Genomic DNA, 25,053 nt, shown 5'->3' with positions numbered 1-25,053 from the left:
ACTATTGGACTGCAGCCAAAGTCACTGCTGCATCACCTCCTGCCACCAGTCTGAATCTATGGCGGACCAAAAACACTGCACAGGGAGATAATTACTGATTACATAAATAATAAATCACTACAAATAATATCAATAACTTATGATTTAATTAAAATGGAGGGATTTTAACTTGAATGTGTACAATTTTACAAAGTTCATTGCACATCATCACGTTTAAGAGGACATTTTTGAGTTGTTATTTATTTTAAACATGGTACTGTTCATGCAGACAATAATTATTGAGACTTATATAAAAATAATTCATGTAGGAACATACATATATATAATTAAACCTCTTTCATTTGATTGCAATAATCTTGAAAGGCGTGACAAAAGAACCTCAGTTTGTGATCAGTTCGTAAAGATGCAACAGAAATACTTGAATGAAGCGCATCATCTCTAGAGCAGAGTCCTACCTGAGCTCCACAGCAACAGCAGCAGCAGCATCAGGTGATCCATGCCGTCTGTCTCTCTGCCCGTCTGTGTGTCTGCGCACTGTCCTCAGTGTATATCTACACACAGGAAGAGGTGGAGCGTAACTGTTGTCCTCAGTTTTAATGAAGAGGCCTCGTCCTACTGTCACATGATCAGGTTCTTCTGTCGACCATGCTTACAGTTTGACCAGAGGATCAGACACTTTTTCACACTGGTGTCTTTGTTCTCCCTTTGGTCAGAAACAAATCTGTTTAGTTATTGTCCTGTACAGCATGTGGTGTCATGGAAGTAGTATAGAACCATAGAACTATAAATCAAGTAGAGCAAGATAATTAGAAATGTAAGTAAAAGTTAGATGGTCTTTGTGGTTATTTTGAGTCGTTTTAAACCGTTTGTGTTTGTTTTAAGTCTCTTTGAATTTGTTTAAAAAAAATTTGGTTGTTTTAGTCTCTTTGTATTCAGTTTATGCTTCTTCGTTGAAGTTTTACATGTCTTTTTGGTTGTTTTACATCTCGTTGTGGGTGTTTCAAAGCTTTTGTGGTTGTTTAGAGTTTCACTGTTGTTGCATTACGTCTCTACACTTTTAAAAAAAAATGATTTGTCATTTTTGAGTATCTATTTCACCGCCTTTTTTCTTGTTAAATCAGTCCATTTAAGATGATGTTTACACTCTGGATTCTCGCAAACCTTTATGACTTTTCAAACCTCAAATTTCACCAGACGTTTCTGACTGATTGCAGATTATATGATTGTTCCCATGACAACCATTAAATGCTGAGATGTTCCTATCAGATTAATGTTATCAGTATCCTGTTTTTATATGTTTCAACATTAGCGCAGAGTCATTCAGAGGAGACATGTAGCTGCAACTCACCATAATAGTAAAGTTGATGAATCTAGCAGTTATGTTTTAAAGTAATCAATCACTGAGTCTGTAAAACACAAGTGGTATTTAAACCAGATTATAATTACAATGGATACCTTTTCTGCAATCAAAACCAAATAGGAAAGTGAGTTGAATATGAACCTGACAGAGAAGTGGTGGGTGGGTGCATTGAGGAGGGTGAACACGAAACTTAATGAAACGACCACAAATCTATGACAAAGTGACATGTGCAACGGAACGTTAGCACCTTTTTTGGTTGTTTTAGTCTTTTTGTATTCAGTTTATGCTTCTTTGTTGAAGTCGTTTTAAACCACCTGTAGTTGTTTTGAGTCTCTGTGAATATGTTTTAAACCGTTTGTGGATATTTTGAGTCTATTTAAAGTAATTTTAAACTACTTGTTTAACTACTTATGGTTGTTTCGAGTGTCTTTAAAGTTGTTTTTAACCGTTTGTGGTTGTTTTAGTCTTTTTGTATTTTGTTTCTGTATCTTTGTTGAAATTTTCCGTGTCATTTTGGTTGTTTTACATCTCGTTGTGGGTGTTTTTTAAAGCTTTTGTAGTTATTTGGATTTTCAATGTTGTTTCATTATGTCTCTGTCGTCTTTTTCTTCTATTATTTAAATTTTAAGTATCTTTGTTGTTGGTTTATGTCTCTTTACCTTTTCTGGTTATTTTAAGTATCTTTCTCAATACCTTTGCTATGTAAATCAGTTCATTTAAAATTATATTTACACTCTGGATTCTAGCAAACCTTTATGACTTTCTAAACCTCAAATTTCACCAGGAGCTGCTGACTGATTGCAGATTACAGGACTGTTTCCATTAATGCTATCAGTATCCTCTTTTTATTTCCGGTACATGTTTCAACATCAGCACAGAGTAATTCAGAAGAGCTGCAACTCAACATAATAGTAAAAGTTGATGAATCTAGTAGTTATGTTTTAAAGTTATTAATCATTTAGTCTATAAAACACAATTGATATTTAGTGCCGCACAGATTGTTGAGATTGAGTCCAAAGTGACGTCTTCAAATGTCTTGGTTTGTCTGACCAAGAGTCCAAAAGCCAAAGATATTCAGTTGAGTCCAATTAACACACCTGAGGAAAAAAATTGAAAAAAAATACAAGAACGTCTTGTTTGGGTTTAGAGTTCAAGTCCTGATCCAGACCCCAATAGAAAGATCCCCAACCCTGTTTAAACTTTTATCCAGAGCCAGTTCTATCATAACGAATTCCCTTCAGTCCAGGTCTTCTGTTTCCAGCTCGTCAGGAGAACTCCTCTGGCTGCACCATTCCAAACTTTCCCCAGTTTTTTGTACATTTAAAAGCTGCAACTAAGCATTTTGTATCATAATTGACCTCATAAATTAAAGAAAAGTACTGAAAGTGTCCTGCTGATAATAAATAAGACAACAGAGGTGAATGTATGTACCCTCACATACTCTACATCTAACACAGAAAGGTAATACAACTATTATTTCAGCTGTTTTATCGTAATGTAAACAATGGATCACTTTGACAAAGGTCTGGTTCAGGTCCGCTTTCTGACGCCAAAGTCCAAACTAAATCTGGAGAAGCAGCATTTAGTTTTATGCTTTATGTATCTGAAGTGCAGCTCTGCTCCAACTGTGTTTCCTAAAGACTTTTCAGTTTGCTACAGAAAATAAGAATTTTCTTCAATAAAATTTGAGAATTCGTATTCATATCTTGAACGGTAGCGGTGTGATTTCAATTCAGTTTATTTCATAAAGCCCAAAAACTTTCACAAGTTTTACAATCGTTGTGTTTTTAAATCACTTACAATAGATTCTAAACATTGAGTACTGTTATGTAACAAACGCATATAAAAGTGAGCTGATGGTGGCTGTGTGTTAAAAATCCATCTGGATGTGAGATGAGCTCTTTGGAGGAGCTACTCTGCTCCCTGAGCTCCTTCTTCTTCTTCAGCTGCAGGAGCACCCAGGTTGTAATTATCCATCTCAATGTTCTCCTGTCTGCCGAGCTTCTGCCCCCTGCTGGCCTGGAAAGACATGACAGCACAGTCATCAGTTCACTCAACAAAGGAGGGCTTCATTTCAGGCGCTGGTCTAAACAACAGTGTGTCAGTACCAACAGCAGAGTCAGCGGCAGGACGACAGCTTTGATGATGAGAGGTGTTGGATCTGATCAAACACAGGACATTTATCACATCGCACAACATCATGAGTCCGATAGCTCCCATTGTACCTGAGAGCTACACTCACTTACACATATTACTCTTCATGTTTACTTCATATTCACTGTTTGAACCAGAGACGTTATGTAAGAAGTGGACGGAGTCGTCAAGACGTCACGTTAGTGGGCTGTAGCCGTCGCCATCTTTATTTTATGGAACCAGTGAGAAGAAAGTGACTGGACTGAGGAGGAGTCTCTCTGGAAGAGACCTGTCAATCTCCTTGTAGCCCTAAAGCATACCCTGCTTTATGGTGTATTATTTGACTCTAATCGGATGATAATTGACTAAAAAGGAGCAAGACTTAGTAAAGAGTCAATTGAAAGTGTAATCGCTATCATTAACAACTGCCTCAGCGTTTGGTCTCCAGGATGACCTTCGTTCGCTGAGTGAGGTATCTGACCACACCGCCCTTCTTGATTCTGACAGGTGGAGGAACGACACTTAAAAATATTGAGTTCGGGGCGAAGGGTGTCATGACTGATGTGGTGGCAGTGGAGCTTCAGAAGGGGCTTCAGTTCTCAGAGAAGCAGAGTTGTCCTGGTAACCACACCTGCTCTGTCCTACAGTATATAGTTAGCTGTGGTCATTTATAGACTTTGTTTAACTTTGGTTACTTTGTGTTACATGTGTAACACAATAACAGGAGTCAGTCAGTGTCATTGCAGAAACACCAACATGGACTCTGTTGTCATCTTCCCCAAACTTGCATGTAAACAGCCTGCTTCCGACTTAGCCTGACGTCAATCATCTCGTTAATTTAAGCTGGATAACAGGATATTTGCGCAATTTTGTTGAATCACGTACGACAAATATAGGGCCCAGAACTCCACAGAGAATATCATTGTAAGATGGCTGAGCACAGGAACATTGTTGTTGAGATTCAGTGAGACTTTCTGAATCTTTCATTACGTACAGAATATGCACAGCCAGAGGACTACCAGTGGCTTTTGGATTCAGTGTTTCTGACAGATCGCCCTTTACTGATCAACAAAGCTGATAAATTAAGAGCTGTAGGAAGATGATGAACATGTCTTCAACAGGATCAGTGAAGGAAACACGTTTGAAAGATACAACTGCTGTCCAGTAATGCCGTGAACTTTCCTCACATGCAGACAGAACAGAAACATCAGGGGAAAGACATTCTGCAGCTTGACATCAACGAGGAGCCAGATCAGAACATCGGAAGAGCTTCACTGAGAGATAAATAGTATCGATGTTCCACCTGGACATCTTTGCTGCTGAGAAAGAGATTCTCTCACTGCAGATTTACATTGAGTATCCACACCTCAGAAGATGTGCCTTGAACTTGATGAAGAAACATGTCTCCACCTCAGAGAGTTTTATAGACAAATTCACAGTATGTAGTTAGGGAGAGACTGAACCAAAACGTATGAATTAGATTGGCACATAGGTGATGTAAATGATGGCCTTACCTGAGCAGGTGAGATCCTGGGCAGAGTAAGATGAATGTGATGATAAACACTCTCTCAGAGCAAATCCAGAGTGAACACAGTCAAAGTTGATCTTCCATACAGATCTCTCTGAGGACTCCATTCTCTGTCTCACAGAAACAGCAGAGCCACAGTCCAGCTCTCTACAGGCAACAGCTCCTTCCTTCATGGTCCAGGAAGAAACATCTACTGGTCTCCAGTCTCCTTGATGTTTCACCTCCAGTGTTCCTGCACAGCGACTGTCTCCGCCCTCCACCCTGACAGGTTCTGAACAGAAACAACAGTCATCAGTAAAAGAACAAGGTGAGTTTCAGTAGAACAGAAATGAAGCAGATCAAAGCTGCAGCTTCTCTTCTACCTGAGCAGGTGAGTCCAACAGCTTCGCCAGGTGAGCAGGTGTTTCTCTCTGAGCCTGAGCTTCTACAGTCCAGGAGAGCAGACTCATGGCCTCCACACTGGAACTCTTTGGTCCACATTGGAGCCTCTACTTCTCCATAGAGCGCCCCCCGGAGGACTGAAGGATCCCCACAGCCAAGTTCCCTACAGACCACCTCTGCATCCTGCTGGTCAAAGCCATCTTCACACACTGAGGACCACCACTGGTTAGACCTCACCTCCAGTCTGCCTGAGCACTGACTGGTCCCATTCACCAACCTGACAGAGTCTGGAGAGATGATAGAAGATGAAAGAGAGAGATAAAAGACACCAGACACTAAATAAAAGATGTCATGAAACAATAATTCAGAGATTCAATAAATATATAAATAAAAAGTCAATGATAGAAAATGAAAGACACCAGACACTAAATAACATTCTGTCTTGTATTTCTGAGAAGATCTGTGACACAGAATATAAGTATGTTTATAAAATGATCCCTAAAGTCTAAAGAGATGGGGCTGGACTCTCGAAGGAGGGTCTCAGGGTCAAGGACGGTGTGGAGATATTGACGAGCTCATCAGACAAGTTTGCTGTCATTCTAGCTGGTGCATGTGTCAACACATTACTGTCATAGATGATGTCACTGATGTACTCACCTGAGCAGGTGAGATCCAGTAAGAGGTTGGAGGAACCTGATATTAAACACTTTCTCACAGCAGATCCAAAGTGAACACATTGAGAGTTGAGCCACCACACAGACCTCTTTGAGGACTCCACTCTCCGTCTCACAGAAACAGCAGAGCCACAGTCCAGCTCTCTGCAGAGAACTGCTGCTTTCTTCAGGGTGCAAGAGCCACCTACTGGTCTCCAGTCTCCTTGATGTTTCACCTCCAGTGTTCCTGCACAGCGACTGTCTGCTCCCACCAACCTGACAGGTTCTGAACAGAAACAACAGAGTCATCACTATAGAAATTTATTTTATTCAGAAAATATCTAACTAAAACGTGACTGCCGATTCTGCTTTATTTCTTTTCTTTATTTATTTACCTGTTGATTTGTAATTTTCTTCAGCCTCAAGTCCTGGAGAAATAGACATATTTATTTATTACTAAGAACATAAACAATCATGCTCATATATGAACCAGGTTGTTGATGTTCTTAATAAAGTAATACTATGAACCAGGTTGTTTATGTTGTTAATAAGGTAATGTATTACTTTATTAATAATATAAACAACCTAAACAACACAAACATTCATTACGAACATAAACAACAAGACTCATACATGAACCAGGTTGTTTATGTTCTTAATAAAGTAAAACTATGAACCAGGTTGTTTATGTTCTTAATAAAGTAAAACTATGAACCAGGTTGTTTATGTTGTTAATAAAGTAAAACTATGAAACTATGAATTGTTCATGTCGTTATGACACAACACTGTAGAACACAGACAAAGTATCTAAAATGATCTGTAGTCCATCTCCTGAACATTGTCGTTGCAACGCTGCAGAACATCGTCACCACGTCTACTGCCATTACATCATAACTACATAGTTAATAAAGTGGAGTGGGATTCTCTAAACAATAAGGTTGTTTTCTAACTCCTCATGAGTTCTCCTTCCCCTCTTTCCTTGACCCTGTGACATTTTCCACACAGGTCAAGGAAAAGTGGTCAGGATTAAATGTTAGGAGGTCCTTTTCTGACTATTGGACTGCAGCCAAAGTCACTGCTGCATCACCTCCTGCCACCAGTCTGAATCTATGTCGGACCAAAAACACTGCACAGGGAGATAATTACTGATTACATAAATAATAAATCACTACAAATAATATCAATAACTTATGATTTAATTAAAATGGAGGGATTTTAACTTGAATGTGTACAATTTTACAAAGTTCATTGCACATCATCACGTTTAAGAGGACATTTTTGAGTTGTTATTTATTTTAAACATGGTACTGTTCATGCAGACAATAATTATTGAGACTTATATAAAAATAATTCATGTAGGAACATACATATATATAATTAAACCTCTTTCATTTGATTGCAATAATCTTGAAAGGCGTGACAAAAGAACCTCAGTTTGTGATCAGTTCGTAAAGATGCAACAGAAATACTTGAATGAAGCGCATCATCTCTAGAGCAGAGTCCTACCTGAGCCCCACAGCAACAGCAGCAGCAGCATCAGGTGATCCATGCCGTCTGTCTCTCTGCCCGTCTGTGTGTCTGCGCACTGTCCTCAGTGTATATCTACACACAGGAAGAGGTGGAGCGTAACTGTTGTCCTCAGTTTTAATGAAGAGGCCTCGTCCTACTGTCACATGATCAGGTTCTTCTGTCGACCATGCTTACAGTTTGACCAGAGGATCAGACACTTTTTCACACTGGTGTCTTTGTTCTCCCTTTGGTCAGAAACAAATCTGTTTAGTTATTGTCCTGTACAGCATGTGGTGTCATGGAAGTAGTATAGAACCATAGAACTATAAATCAAGTAGAGCAAGATAATTAGAAATGTAAGTAAAAGTTAGATGGTCTATGTGGTTATTTTGAGTGTTGTTTAAGTCGTTTTAAACCGTTTGTGGTTGTTTTAAGTCTCTTTGAATTTGTTTTAAAACTTTTTGGGTTGTTTTAGTCTCTTTGTATTCAGTTTATGCTTCTTCGTTGAAGTTTTACATGTCTTTTTGGTTGTTTTACATCTCGTTGTGGGTGTTTCAAAGCTTTTGTGGTTGTTTAGAGTTTCACTGTTGTTGCATTACGTCTCTACACTTTTAAAAAAAAAAGATTTGTCATTTTTGAGTATCTATTTCACCGGCTTTTTTCTTGTTAAATCAGTCCATTTAAGATGATGTTTACACTCTGGATTCTCGCAAACCTTTATGACTTTTCAAACCTCAAATTTCACCAGACGTTTCTGACTGATTGCAGATTATATGATTGTTCCCATGACAACCATTAAATGCTGAGATGTTCCTATCAGATTAATGTTATCAGTATCCTCTTTTTATATGTTTCAACATCAGCGCAGAGTCATTCAGAGGAGACATCTAGCTGCAACTCACCATAATAGTAAAAGTTGATGAATCTAGCAGTTATGTTTTAAAGTAATCAATCACTGAGTCTGTAAAACACAAGTGGTATTTAAACCAGATTATAATTACAATGGATACCTTTTCTGCAATCAAAACCAAATAGGAAAGTGAGTTAAATATGAACCTGACAGAGAAGTGGTGGGTGGGTGCATTGAGGAGGGTGAACACGAAACTTAATGAAATCTATGACAAAGTGACATGTGCAACGGAACATTAGCAGGCAGCTGATATGATGTCATGCCTCCGGTATAAACGAGCCTTAAGCCTCCATCTCTAACACGTCTGCTTTGACTTCAAAGCACTTCAATAAACAACGTGGTTCATCGATGAAGTTTAAAAGAAGCATAGCCCAAAATCATAAATACAAAATTTGCTTGACAATCTGCACACATAACATCCCTGTCTAGAAGCTAGAATCTCAGGACTTACTGATGACGCCTTTCCCACAGAGGTTTATGTGAGTGAAATGCTGACTATGTTACTGTTTCATACATTTGCAGTCGTATTTAATCAAAAACAAGCCACAGCGCTGTTGTTGCTGCTGCACCTAGGGCTGCTGGTCGCTCCACCCGTGGCCTCTTCACATGCCACGGTGCGCTGGTGTCGTTGGAGCGGCTGTGCTGCAATGTCTTGTCTTCTTTTTTTTTCTTCTTCTCGTGTTCTCCCTCCATGCTCGTGGTGGTGCCGTGTGGCTTCGCGGGTCAGGTGTATGCTGTCCACACATGTATGAATGCACCGTGTATTGGGTTGGTCTATGACACTAACTCCAGGGACACTTTTCCCCCCAGCCTGCCAGTGATGTGGACTATACGGCACTCATCGAAGGCCTAAGTCTAAAACCCACAGCCCACTGGTAGAGAGTGACAATCCCAGTTTAAATGTATACTATATCACAATGTAATCTACCATACCACAGGATCAACAATCCTTTGTTGAAGGTACAACTCCTTCAGCAGAAAGTAGCTCCAATAAAAACTAGTAGACTTTGTGTTCAGTAGATGTGAACGCCAGTGTTTCTAGCAAGGGATGTTTCACTAGAATCTTTTTTTAACTCACCCCCTTGCCAAATTGTATGCTAATGGGGGCCACTGTGGTTCAGTGGAAGAAAATGGTCGTCCTTCAATCAGAGGTCCGACAGTCCGATCTCTCTGCTAGTCCATGTTGATGTGTCCTTGGCCAAGGCACTTAACCCCAAAATGTCTCCCATGACTGAGCCTGAATGTCTGTGTGAATGTTAGCTACTCCTGATGGGCACCTTAGCCCCTTTTATAAGTGTATAAATGGGTGTGAATAGGTGAATGATGACATGTAGTGTTGAAGCGCTTTGAGTTGGTGGAAGACTAGAAAATAACTATACAAGAACAGTCCATTTACTATCAAAATTCAAAAGCCAAGAATGTCCCTCTTGGGGCACAAGGGTTAAAATATGCTAAGTAGAACACTGAGCGAGACGAGACAAAGTGAAAGGAGCCGTTCATACAATGGCTGCTTTTGACGCTGCATGCTACTCATTTACTGACGGTAGATGGCAGCAGAAGACTGGATCAGAAGCAGGTCCACTTGGACCACTGAGGCACAGCCTTGAGTGCAGAGAACAGTACAGAATTGAGGATATGGTTTTGCAAATATGGATTGCTGGTTCCCAAAAAGACCAGGTGTGGAAGCTTCCGGACTGACATTAAAAATTTCAGCAAAATACAATTTAAATTGTTGCCTTAATGTGACAGTTTATTCACTGTTTACTTTCATATAAAAATAGTACACAAAGCAGTTAGGTTCATTTAAGTATTTGAAAACAACATTTAAAAAAGGTTTGAAGAAAACACTTCACTACATTGTTCAAAACGAATTAATCAAAGCTCTCAACACATATTTTCTACGTTTTGACTGGATGCAACATATTGTGGAACGTTTCAGCTACAGTTGATAGCAAGTGCAGCTATTTCCGCTAGTAAATGGTTTCGGTTTATGTGGTCCACAGACTTAAACTAAAATATATAATATATGCAGGTTAAAGTACAATACAATGCTGTGAAATGTGAAAATGAAATTTTCTCTCTCATGCTACAGGAGAGTGACACAGTGGGCAGCAGTTGTATTTGCAAATCTCCTGCGCCTGAGCGCAGTGTTTACACACACTGCACATCCAAAACTGGTACTCCTGGATAGGTTGGCCCGTCACAATGCAGGTGGGTAATTTACCTTCCGCCCTATAAAAAAGAGCAACAAAGAGAATTAGTAAAACCAGAGAGAACCTCAGAGAAAGGGTTAAAAGGAAGGCAAGGATGGTTTTTTTTGGCCTGTTTTTTGGGTCATATTTACATTTTAGTGGCGACCCTATACGCCACATGTTCCATGTCCCAGTCTATTCAGCTTTCACTTTTAGAGAGTGACGGTTAAATTCTGCTTCTTCCACATGCAGGAACTGGTTCTGTAATCTACGTAATCCCAAAATGTTGTGTATACAAATCTAAATATATATTTGAGGTCACTAAAGAAAAATAGATCTTTGCACTTCTGAGTTGAACAATGAGAAGAATTTGAGTTTGAGTTTCCCAGTAAAAATAAATCACCATTTGGGCCTTTTCACACCCAACAGAACCATCACACAACATCTTGTATATAAATCCACACTCTGCACTTCTGCAAGTCATCCTGTATGGCTGGAATGAAGGAGTTTAAACAGGTTGCCTTTGTTATATGTGAATACAATTATTAGCTGTTCCTGTTTGGTTTGAGAAGGCCCCAATGCTGCTCTGATCAATTGGCAGATATTTGATCTTGTTTAACTGGTAGTCTCTATAAAGGCCGGTCAAAAGACTCAATGAGCTGACGCATCGATTCTGAATTGAAACACATTCAATTGTCTTTTGCCTGTTGGGGGCTGTAAAGCTCACGGTCGGAGCCACAAGCTAATTACTATTGTCCCAACATTTTGACTTCTGAATAATATAATATAATCTATTTGCAGCCATACATTTTAGGAAGCTAATCTCCCGTCAGTGTTGTGAGCCAGAGCTACATGTACCCTCACCCCTCTGCTCCGTCCAGCTCCAGCGAGTGGCTGTCCTTTGGGGTGTGCTTGGTGAAGATCTCCAGAGCCAAGTCCTCGTACAGCTGCCGCTGCTCCAGGTCCAGGCTCTCCAGGGACTCCAGCTTGATGAAGGCCTGTGAGCACGTGCCGAAGGCCCTGTTGGCTGCGGCACAGACAGCGAGCAGAGAGTAGATCTCCACTGCTGGGATGATGTCCTCATACTCACGCAGGTGAAGGGCTTTAATAATGGAGAAACAATATATATAGTTAGGCCTCTACGCTGTCTGCTTGTATGTATTCATGATTTTTTTAAATGTTTTTAGAAAATTGTACTCTCTTATTTTCAGGTGTGTCCAGCTTCTTTCTCGACTAGAAAGACTGAGTACTGTTCTACTTATTCATACAAATTAAACTAAGGTAAGATAATTCTATATAATACTACACATATCAGAATAATGTCTACCACAAAAACAGTGTAGATAGACAACTTGGGCAATACTTAAATGTATGTTTGTCGAAGTAACAGTCTAAAAAGACAAACTAAATATTAGCCCGCACACTCTTCTCCTGTCTTTAAGTCAGTGTGGAAGATATCGTGTGTCATAATGACATCATGTGTCCCATGTGATTTGGTACCCGTGCGCACGGCGTTTTCCATATAGCCTTTGTACAGCTGCCTCTGGGCCAGCAGGAAGAAGTGATACGCCTCCGCTCCTCGCCAGGCGTGGTCCACGATACGGTCGTCTGAAGAGGTTGCATCTTCCTCAAGCAGCCCAGCGAGCGCCGATGTCGCCTAATTACAGTACAGGTATATTTTAAAGCTTTTGTTTAAGAGAAATAGGTTCATAGTATATATATATATATATATATATATATATATATATATATATATATATATATATATATATATATATATATATATATATGTATATATATATATATATATATGTATATATATATATATATATATATATATATATATGTATATATATATATATATATATATATATATATATATATATATATATATATATATATATGTATAGAGAGAGAGAGAGAGAGAGAGAGAGAGAGAGAGAGAGAGAGAGATCTGTAATCAAGTATTAGTAAGGGATATAGTACCTCAGACTTCTTCCCTTTGGATTTGCTCTGCTGTGACGTCTTCATCTGCTCATGGTAATTCTCAACAAGCCGTGCTGCCAGCACATAGAGCTTCTTAACCCGCAGTGGTCGGGACCCTTTCTCCGCCTCCTTATCCGCTATCTGTAACAGAAGACACTTAGGTCCGTGCCCACAAACAAGCTACTCCAGCAGTTAATTAGCTGCATAACAGAACGACAGAATCATCTTTCTCTCAGTTATCAAATTGCCTCGTATCCTTTTTGCCATTAAATAAGAATTGTCCCTGCCATGAGAAGATTCAAGGTGAGATTTATCATTAATCAAATTATTAACTCTTAAAATGCTGCTCTGAAGGCGCGGCTTGAAGCGGAAAAAATAACAATAACCAGTTGGCTCTATAAGTCAGATTTCCATCTGATCGTGGAAGTCACAGGAAACTTTTCACATATACATAAGCCAACCTTGAACATGAGTTTGGCTGCATCAAGAAAATAGTGGGCCTTCCGATACAGCTCCACTGCCTCAAGGGTTTTATTCTTCTCTAGAAGATGTGACGCATATTTGGAGAGAAGAGATTTGATCTCCTTCATGTTGTGGGTCCTGGCGAGTTCCACTGCTTTGTTCCACTGAGAAAGAAAAAGACGTTTATTCAAAATTACAACATCATTTTTTTGACGTCTGGCTTTTTAAATATGGCATTTGTCATATGACTCTAAATTAATAAATAATAAAAGTCAAAGCTATGAATGCAACTTAGTTGAATTTAGAATTCAGAAAAAAATAATAAAAACGGACAAAACCTGGCTCCCTGTAAATGGAAATGACAGCACAAAATAAAACATACTCTCAACTAAAGCATCTTACATTATGCATGTAGAGAAAGTTATTTCCTTTGTCCCAAACCATCTGGAGCCAAATTTTAAAATTTACATTGGAAGAGCAGAGTAAGAGAGCAGCGTTCACACTGGATGGTTAAATATCACTCAAGAGGAGGACGGCAGTGGGAGGACAGCAGGGGCCAATGACTCATGTGTTCGCTCAGGAACTCTGGCGCCACAGGTTCTCTGTCCGTCTCTCACCTGGTTCAGATGGACGCAGGTGTCAACGGCCGCTTTGGGCTGGTTGCACTTAAGGTAGGCCTTCACGGCTTGTTCACACATGCCCACATAAGCAAACATTTGTCCGATATCCTAAAAGCACAGAGATAGAGAAGAGTTTCTTTTGCTTTAATGATTCAGAGTTGTTGATGTCTGAAGCTTCCACGCGAAGCCCAAAGATCAAAGATATCGGAATATTTAGCTCACCGGTAAAAGTTGATGATTCTCTGGAAGCGTAGCGGTCAGATTTTCAAGGCCGTGATAGTCCTCTAACATGTAGTAACATTCCGCCAGCCTCTCCTGGTTACAACCCTGAAGGTAGTACTGCACTGCATTCACCCTTAGACACAGAAAGGATAGGTAAACTTATAGCGGAGCAAAGTTTTCTTTGTTCTTTAAGTACAGGTTTACATTTCAAACGCACTGAAAGAGTTATTGGTCGAGGTATTGGTCGCTAATTCCTAGAGTCAATACGAGCTGTGAGGAGGTCCCATCCTAGTGATGGAGGACAAAACCCAGAGTCCTCGATCGATCGGTGCAAGAATGCATCCTAAAGTTTACCTGAAGCTAACATGAGGCTTAAGTGTTTGCTGTTAGTTAAGTCATATGGGTATCTTATAAAGTTACAGACTTTTTAGTACAAATTTCTTGTTCTTCTTCCCTGGTTTGGCTCAGACTTCTGAAGCCTCACATTGACGGCTTGGAAGAGAGCGTAGATGGATAAGGCTTCAGTTCCCCGTCAGAAAGGGTTGTCTGACAGCGGAAAAGAGTGTGGAAAGTAATCTGAATATGGGGGACACTTTTTTAAAATGTTTTTTTTGGGCTTCACGGCCTTGATTTGGTGAATAAGGGGTAACAAAAGAAAAGACATGCAAAGGACCGTGGGCCAAATTCAAACCCTGACTTCAGTAATTAGGACTTGGTACAAAACGTACCAGCTCGACCAGGTGAGCTATCTGATCGCTTCAATATATTTATATTATCATTTATAACATCATACAGGCTTAGTACATGTACTTTTGTTACCCAAAACATATACTGTGTGAAGCATATTACAAATACATTTTTAACACGTGTGTAAAATCTCCCTGTATTAAATACACTAACGCACTGAATGACTTTAGAAAGGGTCAATTCTATTTCAATACCATTTCTGCCTGTCAGCAAAGTAGTCTCCGATAGCATTGTACGCCTGCTCCAGCAGAGTGTCATCACAGTCCCCAGAGCCAGTTTTGAGCAGCTGGAGCACCCTGAACCAGTCTCCCAGCTTGATCCTAAGGCTGATGGCGAGGTCCCTACAAGAAATATATCTCATCAGGCAGAGAGAACTGGTGGCATCATGTAACGCTGACATTAAAATGTAAAAACAAAACCAAACATCATCAAATCTGGCCAAATGTACCTGCGATCCATATCCAGGTACATCCGCTCAGCTTCCTCAAACCTGCTGAAGTAAGCAGCCACCTCCGCCTGTTTCATAGGCTCGCTCTGCAGGTTGCCTAGCCGCTTGACAAACTCAATACCCTGGTAGTCTTTACAACGGACGAAGGCTTGTTCGGCTGTCTTCAGATCCAGTTTCTGGAGGGCCGCCTCAGCCAGAAGACGCCTGGTGGTTTATAATGGGGAGATGTGTTGGCACAAATCATTTTACCCATTCTAATATGATTTATTTAGCCATTTGGCTGTTGGAAGTCAAGCCGTGACAAAAAGGTTTTACCAAATCTTTATCTGTAATCGTTCTGTGTCAACCTTACATTTAACAATGTATAACTCTTTATAAAAATGAGTACAAAAGTTGTCCTTGAGTCACAGACTGGAAATGACTCCTGGAAACTTTTTGCATGTTGCCAGATTTTGAGGGATGCTGTAAGAAGTGACAAGCTAGCCAGAGAACACACCTAAGCTGCAGCAATCACACTGCTTCTTCAAAAGACTTAGCATAAAGCTCTTATACTCAGCAGCAATCCTCACAAATCGCCAGAGAGTATACGTCTCCTGAATATAGGAATCGTTGTTTTGAGAATTGGTTTTGCATCACTATGTCCTATATTTACTTTGATTATCATGCTGCTACCATGCCTCACATACACAGCAGAGAGGTCCATTAACACTCAGTGTTCTGTTTCTTTTATGTGGGAGACGTCAGATTACCAAAACTCATTAATCCTGCGCATCAAAGCCTCCTGTCAATCTTTTTTTTTTCTTCTGGAAATGCGTCAAATTGATGAGATCAAAACTGTTTCATTAAACTCCTCATTCATTTTGTCATCATTATTGAACTAACTATGAAACGAGTAGAGATGGAAATGTTGCATTTACCAGAGTCTTGGGTGAGGATTGTCTTCAATGAATTGTGAGGCATCTTCAATCCCCACTTTTTCAATCAATGCACGACTGTCTCTCAGGGACCGGATTTCAAAGTTGATGAGGTTGTCTTTGTTTGGCCTCTCTGGATCCTGTGGAGCGAAATACCACAACTGAGAGGGGTCTAAAATCTTCCTATTTTTCAGATTCTTTGTTAACCATAAAGGTATGACAGAAAAACTAAGTTGTTATTTTTAAAAGTATTCCTTTTAGAGTAAAAAGAGTTTTAAAGTATCTTGATACTTGATCAAGCATAAATGGTTATGTTTCAGATTGCAACATGATCGTGTTGGGACTTTGGACATCATGACATTTTTTCTTTCCCAAAGGTATACCTTCATGATTTCATCAAGCAGGACAGATTTAATTTCCAGGTCTTCAAAGTTGCAAATGTAGCCAGACGTTTGGATGGGTTCCTATTTCAAAGAGAACGAAATACAATCCATGATGGCAACAGTTGCTCAATGTTTATCTCGTTACAATAACACAATGCAGCTGAGCATCACACAAACACCAGCACGCAAACCTCTGGGTCCAGGTTCCTGAAGACATACATCCTGGTCTTCTCCATCATGGCAAACAGATCAGGATTGTCATGTGCCCACTTCATGTCCCAAACATCCTTGCGCTCAAACTTGGACGGATCTCCTGCAGACGCCTGGTTTCCTGTGCCATCGTCTGCGGAAGCACGGACATCCAGATCCAACAACGTCAGCACGCCCGCAATGTCGATTACAGCTAGACGGCTAAATAGAAAACATATTTACAATTATAACAGCTTTCAAATTTGACTAACTTTTAAACTGGTATATATATATTTATGTACAGCAACTGGTTTAATTTGCATAACACCAATCAACACTTGCCTGGAGTTGCAGTTCAAAGACAGATAGAAGGCTCTGTTGTTCAAAATGTATTTCTGAAGGAGAACCACATTTGGGAGGCTGTATCTGTGGATGGTACCAGACTCGCGGCCCTGTAAGCACACATGCACCCAAAACACTCAATGTTTTACTTTTACTGCATGATCCAACACTTCAACATTCAAACAGAAATGTACATACCACCATCAGGGTTTTATCTGTTGCTGTAATGCAACAAATGGAATCTCGAGTTGCCTGAAATGGAAACATAGTGAGTTGTACAATTTATCTGCAGCGTATTTTGTATTCTCAGTAAAATTCCTTTGTGCGCCTACAATTGAACTATGTGTAGTAATAGTGGTTTATTTACTAATTTTTATGTCTTAAAAAAATAATTTTTTTACCTAAATTGAAACTACTGTATGTGAAGCCTTTTTTTATAAAACAAAAAAAGGGCATCACATACAGTAGTTGGAGAGATCAAATTTAAACATACGTACTAGTTTCACAGTGTGTTGGTAAAAAAGAATGGCTCAGAAGTGTCTGTAGAGTTAATTTCTGATTTTGTGCTTCAACCTGGATGGACCTGTGCGACCTGAGAGGTGAAAATGTCTCTTACTGTGAAGGCTTTTGCAAAATCTGGACTGCTGTCGCTGGCCGCAGATGGATTGCTGTCAATGTGATAGACCCTGGAGAGACAGGAAGTGAGAACAAATGAGCAAGAGGCCGCAAGATGGACCAACAGTTGCTCTTTTCACTGAGGTGAACTGCTGTCCAGGTGCTAGAAGAGCCCTGGCAGAACATTAGGTCCTGCCCAGCCTGTCTGGAACCTCGGTGGCCTTTGATTCAGATGAATGGTTCCTTTTCATAGCGCTGTCAGTAAATACAAACACCCTGCGCTGAAACAGTGAGCCAGTAAATGCAAGATTTCATTCACCGATGCACAGAATAGAGCTCTGTGGTTACCTTTCCATGATCTGCTTGATGTGTACTGCAAGTTTTGACGTGGCCGTTCCATTTAGTTGAGATGCAGCTCCATTGGGCTGTGAATATTAGGGCAATCTTTGACAGAAATCTCACCTCTCTCTTCCCTCCTTCTTAGTTCTGGTCACTTGGTTGATCTCCAGGGCAGTTAATTTCTTTGCCACTCTGTACTGCCACAAGTAGAAGGCCTGCTTAGATGCTGCGATCACATGTGTCTTCGTCATGGTGACAAACAGCGGATCTGACAAGTAGATAAGTGACAGACACAGTTAGGAAGATATAGAGTGTGTATGAAATCAGTCATTTGAGAGTAAAAGTACATCAATTGTATTTTAATGTCTTTTGGTGGATCGTGTGTGTGCCAAGCTTTCTGGCTTTACATTATTGGTAAGCATTACAAATGCTTACCAATTTGGTAAGCATTATAAATGCTTACCAATTTCCCAATTCGGAGGATTTTCAAGTTTTTTTGTTTGCTTTCATTATGCCATACACAAATAGTAATTAGGTAATCAAATTTTATTTTGGTGGTGGAAAGTTGCAAAAAACACAATACATTCTCTTGCAATGAACTAACAAAATACACTGAAAGAAATTGGGCAATTAAAGTTTGTAAATAGGCCTTTTCTGTAACTTTAAACAAGGAAAAGCGATCATGAGGCCAGGAACTCAGTCTTCTATTATTTACCAAGGTGGTAAATCTGAAACCCATTCAGTACCACTAAGCTTTTCTAATATGCAAACTTTGAACTGTCTTGGCTACAGGCCCAAGCACAGAATAACATTTGGACATGTCCAGCAGAGACAGAACGCTGCATATTTATTAGATATGAAGACGCTCAGCGCGAACAGTCCACAGTCCGATCTATAAGGGATGGGACCGTAGGTAGCAGGTGGCAGAACGCCATCCACTGTTTCTCTATACATGGGGTGTGATGTCTCATGTTGGCTTGGAGAAATCCTCAGACCTCATGGTAAATTAGGACTTTGATCAGCCCACTGTTGTGCCACAAGAAGATTACAAGCAAGTCCACCTCTGTGTGCCCACTGTATTTAAGCTTGAGGGCACATGGCTTGTTTCCATAAAAACAAAAATTGTTTCTTTACTGTATGAACATACCAATGTCAATGTATTTTGAGTCCAGTGGAGTCCCAATGGAGTTGCACAGAATCAGGACATACTGAAAAACACACAGTAGTGCGACATTATTCTACGGGTCAATTGATGATTCCTTGTCAAAACAAATAGTTGTCATTTTGAGTATGTGGTTTTAAATTGTACATTACCCTTGCATGACTCTCAGACTCTAACTCAGCATCCTCCTGGGAAGCAATGAATAATAAAAAATCAAACAGGAGGCAAGACAGCAGAGAAACATTTGTGATCTTTACTATTGCAGCTCTGTATCTTCATTTGGTGTAAACATTTTAAAATATTAGGATAAGCTGGTCTGAGTCATAAGCATGTATTAAGTCACTGCAAGTCCTTTTGCTTTGCTCTTAATGTTGCCACGTCTGGACATGTAAAGCAGAGGTGTCGGTACCTGAGGCTGCGTGTCATCTGCTTTGCTGGCGAGGATGCAGAAGTCCCCTGAGGTGGTGATGGACATCAAGCTCTTGACATATTTGACAAACTTTTCGTTGTTTTTGGTGTCCCAGAATACCACACAGTACTCTTGGCGCTCTGGCTTCGTGTAGGCATACACCACTGTGCTGCAACAGTAACCCCACTGTGAGGAGACAGAAAGGAGCAGGTGAGCTCCCCCTTATGTGTGGGGCTTTTGAACTCTTTAGTCAAAAGTGAATTCCTTGGAAGTGAAGTGCAATTGTTATTTCCCTCCGAATTGTCATTTTTACTGTTTTTACAATCAGGCAGTAATTTATGTAGGTCATTTAGGTGTCACATTTAGAAGCATGATGTGAAACAATCAATAGCAACCCATACCCTTAGCAACTGGCCAGAGCTTTAACCGTACTCATGCCAGATGGAGTATTATATTTTTAGGTTTCTTTGGCTACGACTGTCTTTGAAAACACCCCCAAACTTGAATTAACATCAAGTCCCAAGTGTCACCATTTACCTTGTAGTCTGGTCTTATGTTGGCAAAGTATATGTAGGAGTCCACGGCCAGGCCAATACGCAGCCCTCCTCCCTCCCAGCCAATTCCTGTCATCTGCTTCCCAGGCACTTTGAGAGTTCTCAGCTGCTGTAAATACAAGAAAAGTGCAAAATCAAAAATTTGTCCAGTCTGATGGCATTTTCATATCCCCTCTGGGGCTATGGGCATGCAAGGAATGATTTCAATCATTATCAATAACACTGGTAAGATTTCTGGCTTTCATAGTACATTTCCCAACTTACTAGCATTTCCCACCGCTTAACAATATAAATAAGCACAACAGAGAAACTTGCAAGGTTTTAAAGGGTCAGTGTGTAGCATTTATCCATAGGCAGAAACACAATATTAAATGAAATGAGAATGTTTTCTTTTTATGTCCAATAACTCAAAACTAAGAATTGTTGCGTTTATGTTTTCTTTAAATCTGTAAGTCTTTGATTTTTCCTAGATGGCCCATATGTTTTTTTTTTTAATTCTCTTTTTTATTCTTCTTTTTTGGCAACTCTTCTGGCTTTGGATTGCTTTTTTGTTGGTAAAGGAGAGCCTTACCAAACACTTTATGAAGTACACTGCAATAGAGTGCACTGCAATACAGTGCACTAACATCTGTAGTGCACTCTGTTGCTGATTAGTGCTGTATCAAATGCAACACTTACGTTAACCACTTGGCAGAAGTGACGGACGCAAATCTGTTCGCGGAACCCGTGCTCAAAGTGCTCAAAAGTCTGGTAGTACAGTGGTCCCCAACCTTTTTTTAGCCACGGCCTGGTTTATATATATATATATTTATATATATGTATATATATATATTTATATATATATATATATATATATATATATATATATATATATATATATATATATATATATATATATATATATATATATATATACACACATATACATATATATATATATACATATATATATATATAGCAAATTTTAATTGCATACTGTTTACATTTAATTTAAATTGAACTTCCTTATTGGGTGCTACTCTAACAACAAATTTCCCCTAGGGAATTAATAAAGTATCTATCTATCTACTTCAGAAGGAGCCTTTTATATTTATGTATGGAGTGGGTTGTCTTCACGGTGTACACCATGTTTCTACGGTAGCCCAGAACAGACAAACCAAACACTGGCTCTAAATCGGGCCATTTGCATTTTTGCGTCAGCCGCCATAATTCTCCAACGTGCTTGACGCTTGGAGAAGGTTCAGTTGGATAAATGCTGCCAAATCCTACACACAGGCCCTTTCAATTAAATTAAAAAGTGAAACAAAGCACAATAGACTTTGTACTCATAATCAACATAGTCCATTGCATGTAACTTATTATTTTTGGTTCCACATATGACACTGAGAGGAACAGCACAAAACTCTGTGTCAGGCATCAAAATCTTCCCCCTCACCTCTCCAAAAGGCGTGTAGAACTTCACCACATTGAACTCTTTCTCCAGATGTAAGGCTCTGAGAGAACCCGCTACTGCCAGAACACTACCGCAATGATTCCACTGGATACTGACCACACTCATCAGAGTGTCGATACACACTGGTTCTGAAGAAAAGGGCAGCAGCGTAGCTCATTATCGTCAGTAAACATGTCATTGAAATGTAAGAAGGAGAATACACTGCAGTCTTTGAAGAGTCACTCCCTTCAAAGACTGCAGTTTTTTACTTACTTTCATCGTTCTCGTAGCGCATGACCTGGCATCTCCCATTGTCAAAACAGATAGCAAGACATGGGCAGTCTGGTTCCACGTAACCCCCGGTTCCTGCATACCAGTGGATACCCGCAATACTGATAGCTCCGGTTGCATTGGCGAGACAACTGATGGTCATTTTTATCTGAGAAACAACATCAAATTATTATTTTGTATTATTTTCATATTGTTAATTGGCAAATGAATGAACCAATTGTCCTGATGCAAAGTGAAGCTTTTAAGGAACATTTGTCAACTCGGCGATGATGGAAAATGTCGTCGATTGAAGCAATAATTGTAATAATAATCATAATAATCTCCACCTTTGGGTAGCCATGTTGTAAGGGGCTATACAAACATTCTTAATACCAAGATAATATAATATAGCACTAGGTAAATGATTTGTCAACAATACGCCCTCTGATAATGTATATTAGATTCTTCCTAAACCTTCTAGTTACAAATGGATACATACTAAAAAAAGTACATTTCTATTTGACTTAATCATATGCACTCACTATGAAGTTTCCTTGATTGTCATAGATGTGCACTTCTCCGTTGGCCATGCCGAAGAGGAGGATTTTGCTCTCTGGCGACCACGCCACATGAGCAAGCTGATTTCCCTTTAGCTCCTTCCCCCAAATCCGGTTTCCTACAACAACAAAAAAGGGCGTTAATCCTACTGTGCATGGTTATACTCAGTATATGATTAAAGCACTCATTTAAATCTTGTTGGAAAACTATTCTTATTGATTGACATTTCTTCCAATTGTAAATGTGTTCGTTTTTTACCATCTACAGATCCAACAATGACGGCTCCGTCTTCATACACAATGCAGATCTTCTGACCATCAGCGTTCCAACTCATGCTCCTAACCACCGACTTGTTCCGGTTGTTGATCATCTCCTCGTACCATGCACCTTCAGAAGGGAGGGTGAGGGAGACAGAGAACTGTAAAAGACCAATTCATTACAGGAATAGTTGGCTATAGTGTCGTCATGTTTACACTTTTTTTTTGCATTTTGCATTTGACGGCAGTAAACACCTTTGTAGAGCATCCATACAATGATGAGTCCATTCTGGTCGCTGGTTGTCAACTTTTCATACTGTTCGTTCCACGTGACTACTTGTACTGCACCTGCAAGTTTAGTAATCATGAAGTGTAAGATACTTTTTATATGACCCGCTCCACAGCACTGGACCATCTAAATCTGGACGCTGCCCCTTATTGACATTGCATAATGACTTGGCAACAGCTGAATATAACTTACCACTGTGTCCCTCAAGAGTCTGGTTCATTGAGAGATTACTGGGTGCAGCAAGACCTTTAATTTTGGCATCATCTGTTGAGAAAGAAGAAAACGAGATCAGGTTCAGAAACCCAAACAATTATCAGAGAGAAAATTGTTAAGAAACAGTTTGAAAGACCAGTACTTGTCTCTCGCATTGGAGCAGCGGTTTGTAGGTGAAATCAGCACAGAGTTGTCATTGTTTCATTCCATTCACTGGGTTTTCTCTGTTTGTTCAGCAACATAATAACATAATACCAATAGGTCTGTCCAACAGACGCAGTGGACAAGGTGGTACCATTCAGACTTACAGTGACTGGACACTGAGGCACCAGAACAGAGCCAAGAAAGCTTACGAAAGTTTCAGACTATTTCTTACCCACCGGAAGAGCTGTAGTTTAAAAAATACTCGAATCTCAATCATATGGATATGACATAATGGCTTTGACAGTGAAAAGTAAAACTTTAACACAAAGATAAATGCATTGAACATTATTCATCACATCCAAATGTATATATATATATATATATATATATATATATATATATATATATATATATATATATATATATACATATATATATATATATATATATATATATACATATATATATACTGTGTGTGTGTGTGTGTATATATATATATATATATATATATATATATATATATATATATATATATATATATATAAGCTGAAAAATAATGCATAGTATATCTAAAAGCAAACAAATTATATATATTATACAATTATTTTTTAGCTGACTTGTATTATATCCTAGAGCAAATAACTGAAATAAATAAATACATATTAATGTTTATATTTATGTACAGTATGTGCTATTTAAATCTAACCAATGACTCACCAGGCCCAGCCATCAGTGCCCCATCACTGGCCTTTTTTTATTATCACAAACTTTACATGCAGTTCACTTGCCTTTATTTATCAATTATTGTTATTATCATTGTTAGTATACGTATATTATCAAGTCTTACCTAACTTTGAAACGAGAAAGGTATTTCATCGAATGAAAAGATTGGCAGTACTTCAATTATTTTTAAGTTGTATATGGGCTCGCTTGCTTTTAATGCAGCACAACTCAGTTAGTTTAAAAGCTGCAGAGCACTTCACATGTCAAGCAACTTTGCATTGTGCATGTGTTTAATATTTTGTAGACGTCCTATATCGTTTAGATGTACATCTCATGTCGTCAGGACCATAGTACCAGAAGGAAAAGTCTGGGTAAACCAGAAGTGTAAGGACTGTCACATTCTGAACTGACCTGTTTGAGTTTCGAGCTTTAGCACTCTGAGGAGACCGTCGTCTCCTCCGCAGGCAATGAAGCCTTGGTCTTTGTTCCAGGAGACACATTTGAGATGGATGTTGTTGGGGATAGCGATCTATAAAACACGGGGAGTTGAAGCCACGTCGTCAACCAACGCGTTATGTTTATGAAAAAGATGTCTCGATAGTTGATTTAACGTCAGGGGGCAGCAGCGGAGACTTACCTTCTTGCTGAGGTAGATAAACATGGTGGTACTGCTAACAGACCCAAATGAGCTGCTTACTGTCTAGCTAGTTATACTAATTAAGGTAGAAGGACACGTACCAAACGTTAACAAGCAAATTAAACCGCTAAATGAGCTAGTTAACTCTTCCGACCTAGCTGAGCTATGCTACATCCCTCAGCCCTTTGGTGAATGTGACGTTAGCTTTGATAACACATTTAACGTTCACAAACAAAGTACCAACCAAGAGCGTTCAATTTAGCCTCTACGGCTTCCGTCTGAAGTTAAATACGTGAGCAAATGTATGAGGAGAAAAAAAGAGTTTAAATTCGACGTCTTATGGCTCGTGTTGGAAGACTCCAGTACTCAGAGGTTGTAGCTTTCCTCGGTCTCCCGTAGTAACCGTAAACCGGAAATGGGGTCTTTCTGGTAATTGTAGTTTTTTATGTTCACTTTCTGGTGACGGGCATTC

General features: G+C 39.4%; 2 protein-coding genes across 2 annotated transcripts; both read right to left on the bottom strand.

Annotated features, from left to right (window-relative positions):
• Positions 1–3,288: 3,288 nt before the first annotated feature.
• Positions 3,289–7,669, bottom strand: LOC137787410 (scavenger receptor cysteine-rich type 1 protein M130-like). Its single transcript, XM_068579822.1, has 5 exons — positions 7,562–7,669; positions 6,234–6,341; positions 5,384–5,692; positions 5,008–5,292; positions 3,289–3,379 (listed from the first exon to the last, which is right to left on the bottom strand). The coding sequence occupies exons 1-5, from the start codon at positions 7,602–7,604 to the stop codon at positions 3,339–3,341; spliced, it is 786 nt and encodes a 261-aa protein (XP_068435923.1). The 5' UTR covers positions 7,605–7,669; the 3' UTR covers positions 3,289–3,338.
• A 2,528-nt stretch (positions 7,670–10,197) lies between these two features.
• On the bottom strand, positions 10,198–24,957 carry wdr35 (WD repeat domain 35). Its single transcript, XM_068580932.1, has 28 exons — positions 24,582–24,957; positions 24,356–24,473; positions 23,057–23,128; positions 22,831–22,923; positions 22,577–22,705; positions 22,303–22,436; positions 21,764–21,929; positions 21,494–21,639; positions 20,042–20,167; positions 19,505–19,690; positions 19,248–19,283; positions 19,081–19,141; positions 18,057–18,201; positions 17,596–17,665; positions 17,178–17,231; positions 16,980–17,089; positions 16,640–16,859; positions 16,449–16,529; positions 16,069–16,205; positions 15,152–15,355; positions 14,898–15,044; positions 13,957–14,089; positions 13,732–13,842; positions 13,114–13,278; positions 12,653–12,793; positions 12,167–12,323; positions 11,531–11,768; positions 10,198–10,706 (listed from the first exon to the last, which is right to left on the bottom strand). Exons 1-28 carry the CDS (start codon positions 24,603–24,605, stop codon positions 10,556–10,558), a joined length of 3,555 nt encoding a protein of 1,184 aa, XP_068437033.1. The 5' UTR covers positions 24,606–24,957; the 3' UTR covers positions 10,198–10,555.
• Between the last annotated feature and the right edge of the window lie 96 nt (positions 24,958–25,053).

Source organism: Clinocottus analis, unplaced genomic scaffold (genome assembly GCF_023055335.1).
Source record: "Clinocottus analis isolate CAN_PGR_092001 unplaced genomic scaffold, fCliAna1.0.p SCAF_17, whole genome shotgun sequence".
NCBI classification, from domain to species: domain Eukaryota; kingdom Metazoa; phylum Chordata; class Actinopteri; order Perciformes; family Cottidae; genus Clinocottus; species Clinocottus analis.
Note: the sequence above shows the minus strand (reverse complement) of the source record. Positions and strands in the feature narration are given on the sequence as shown.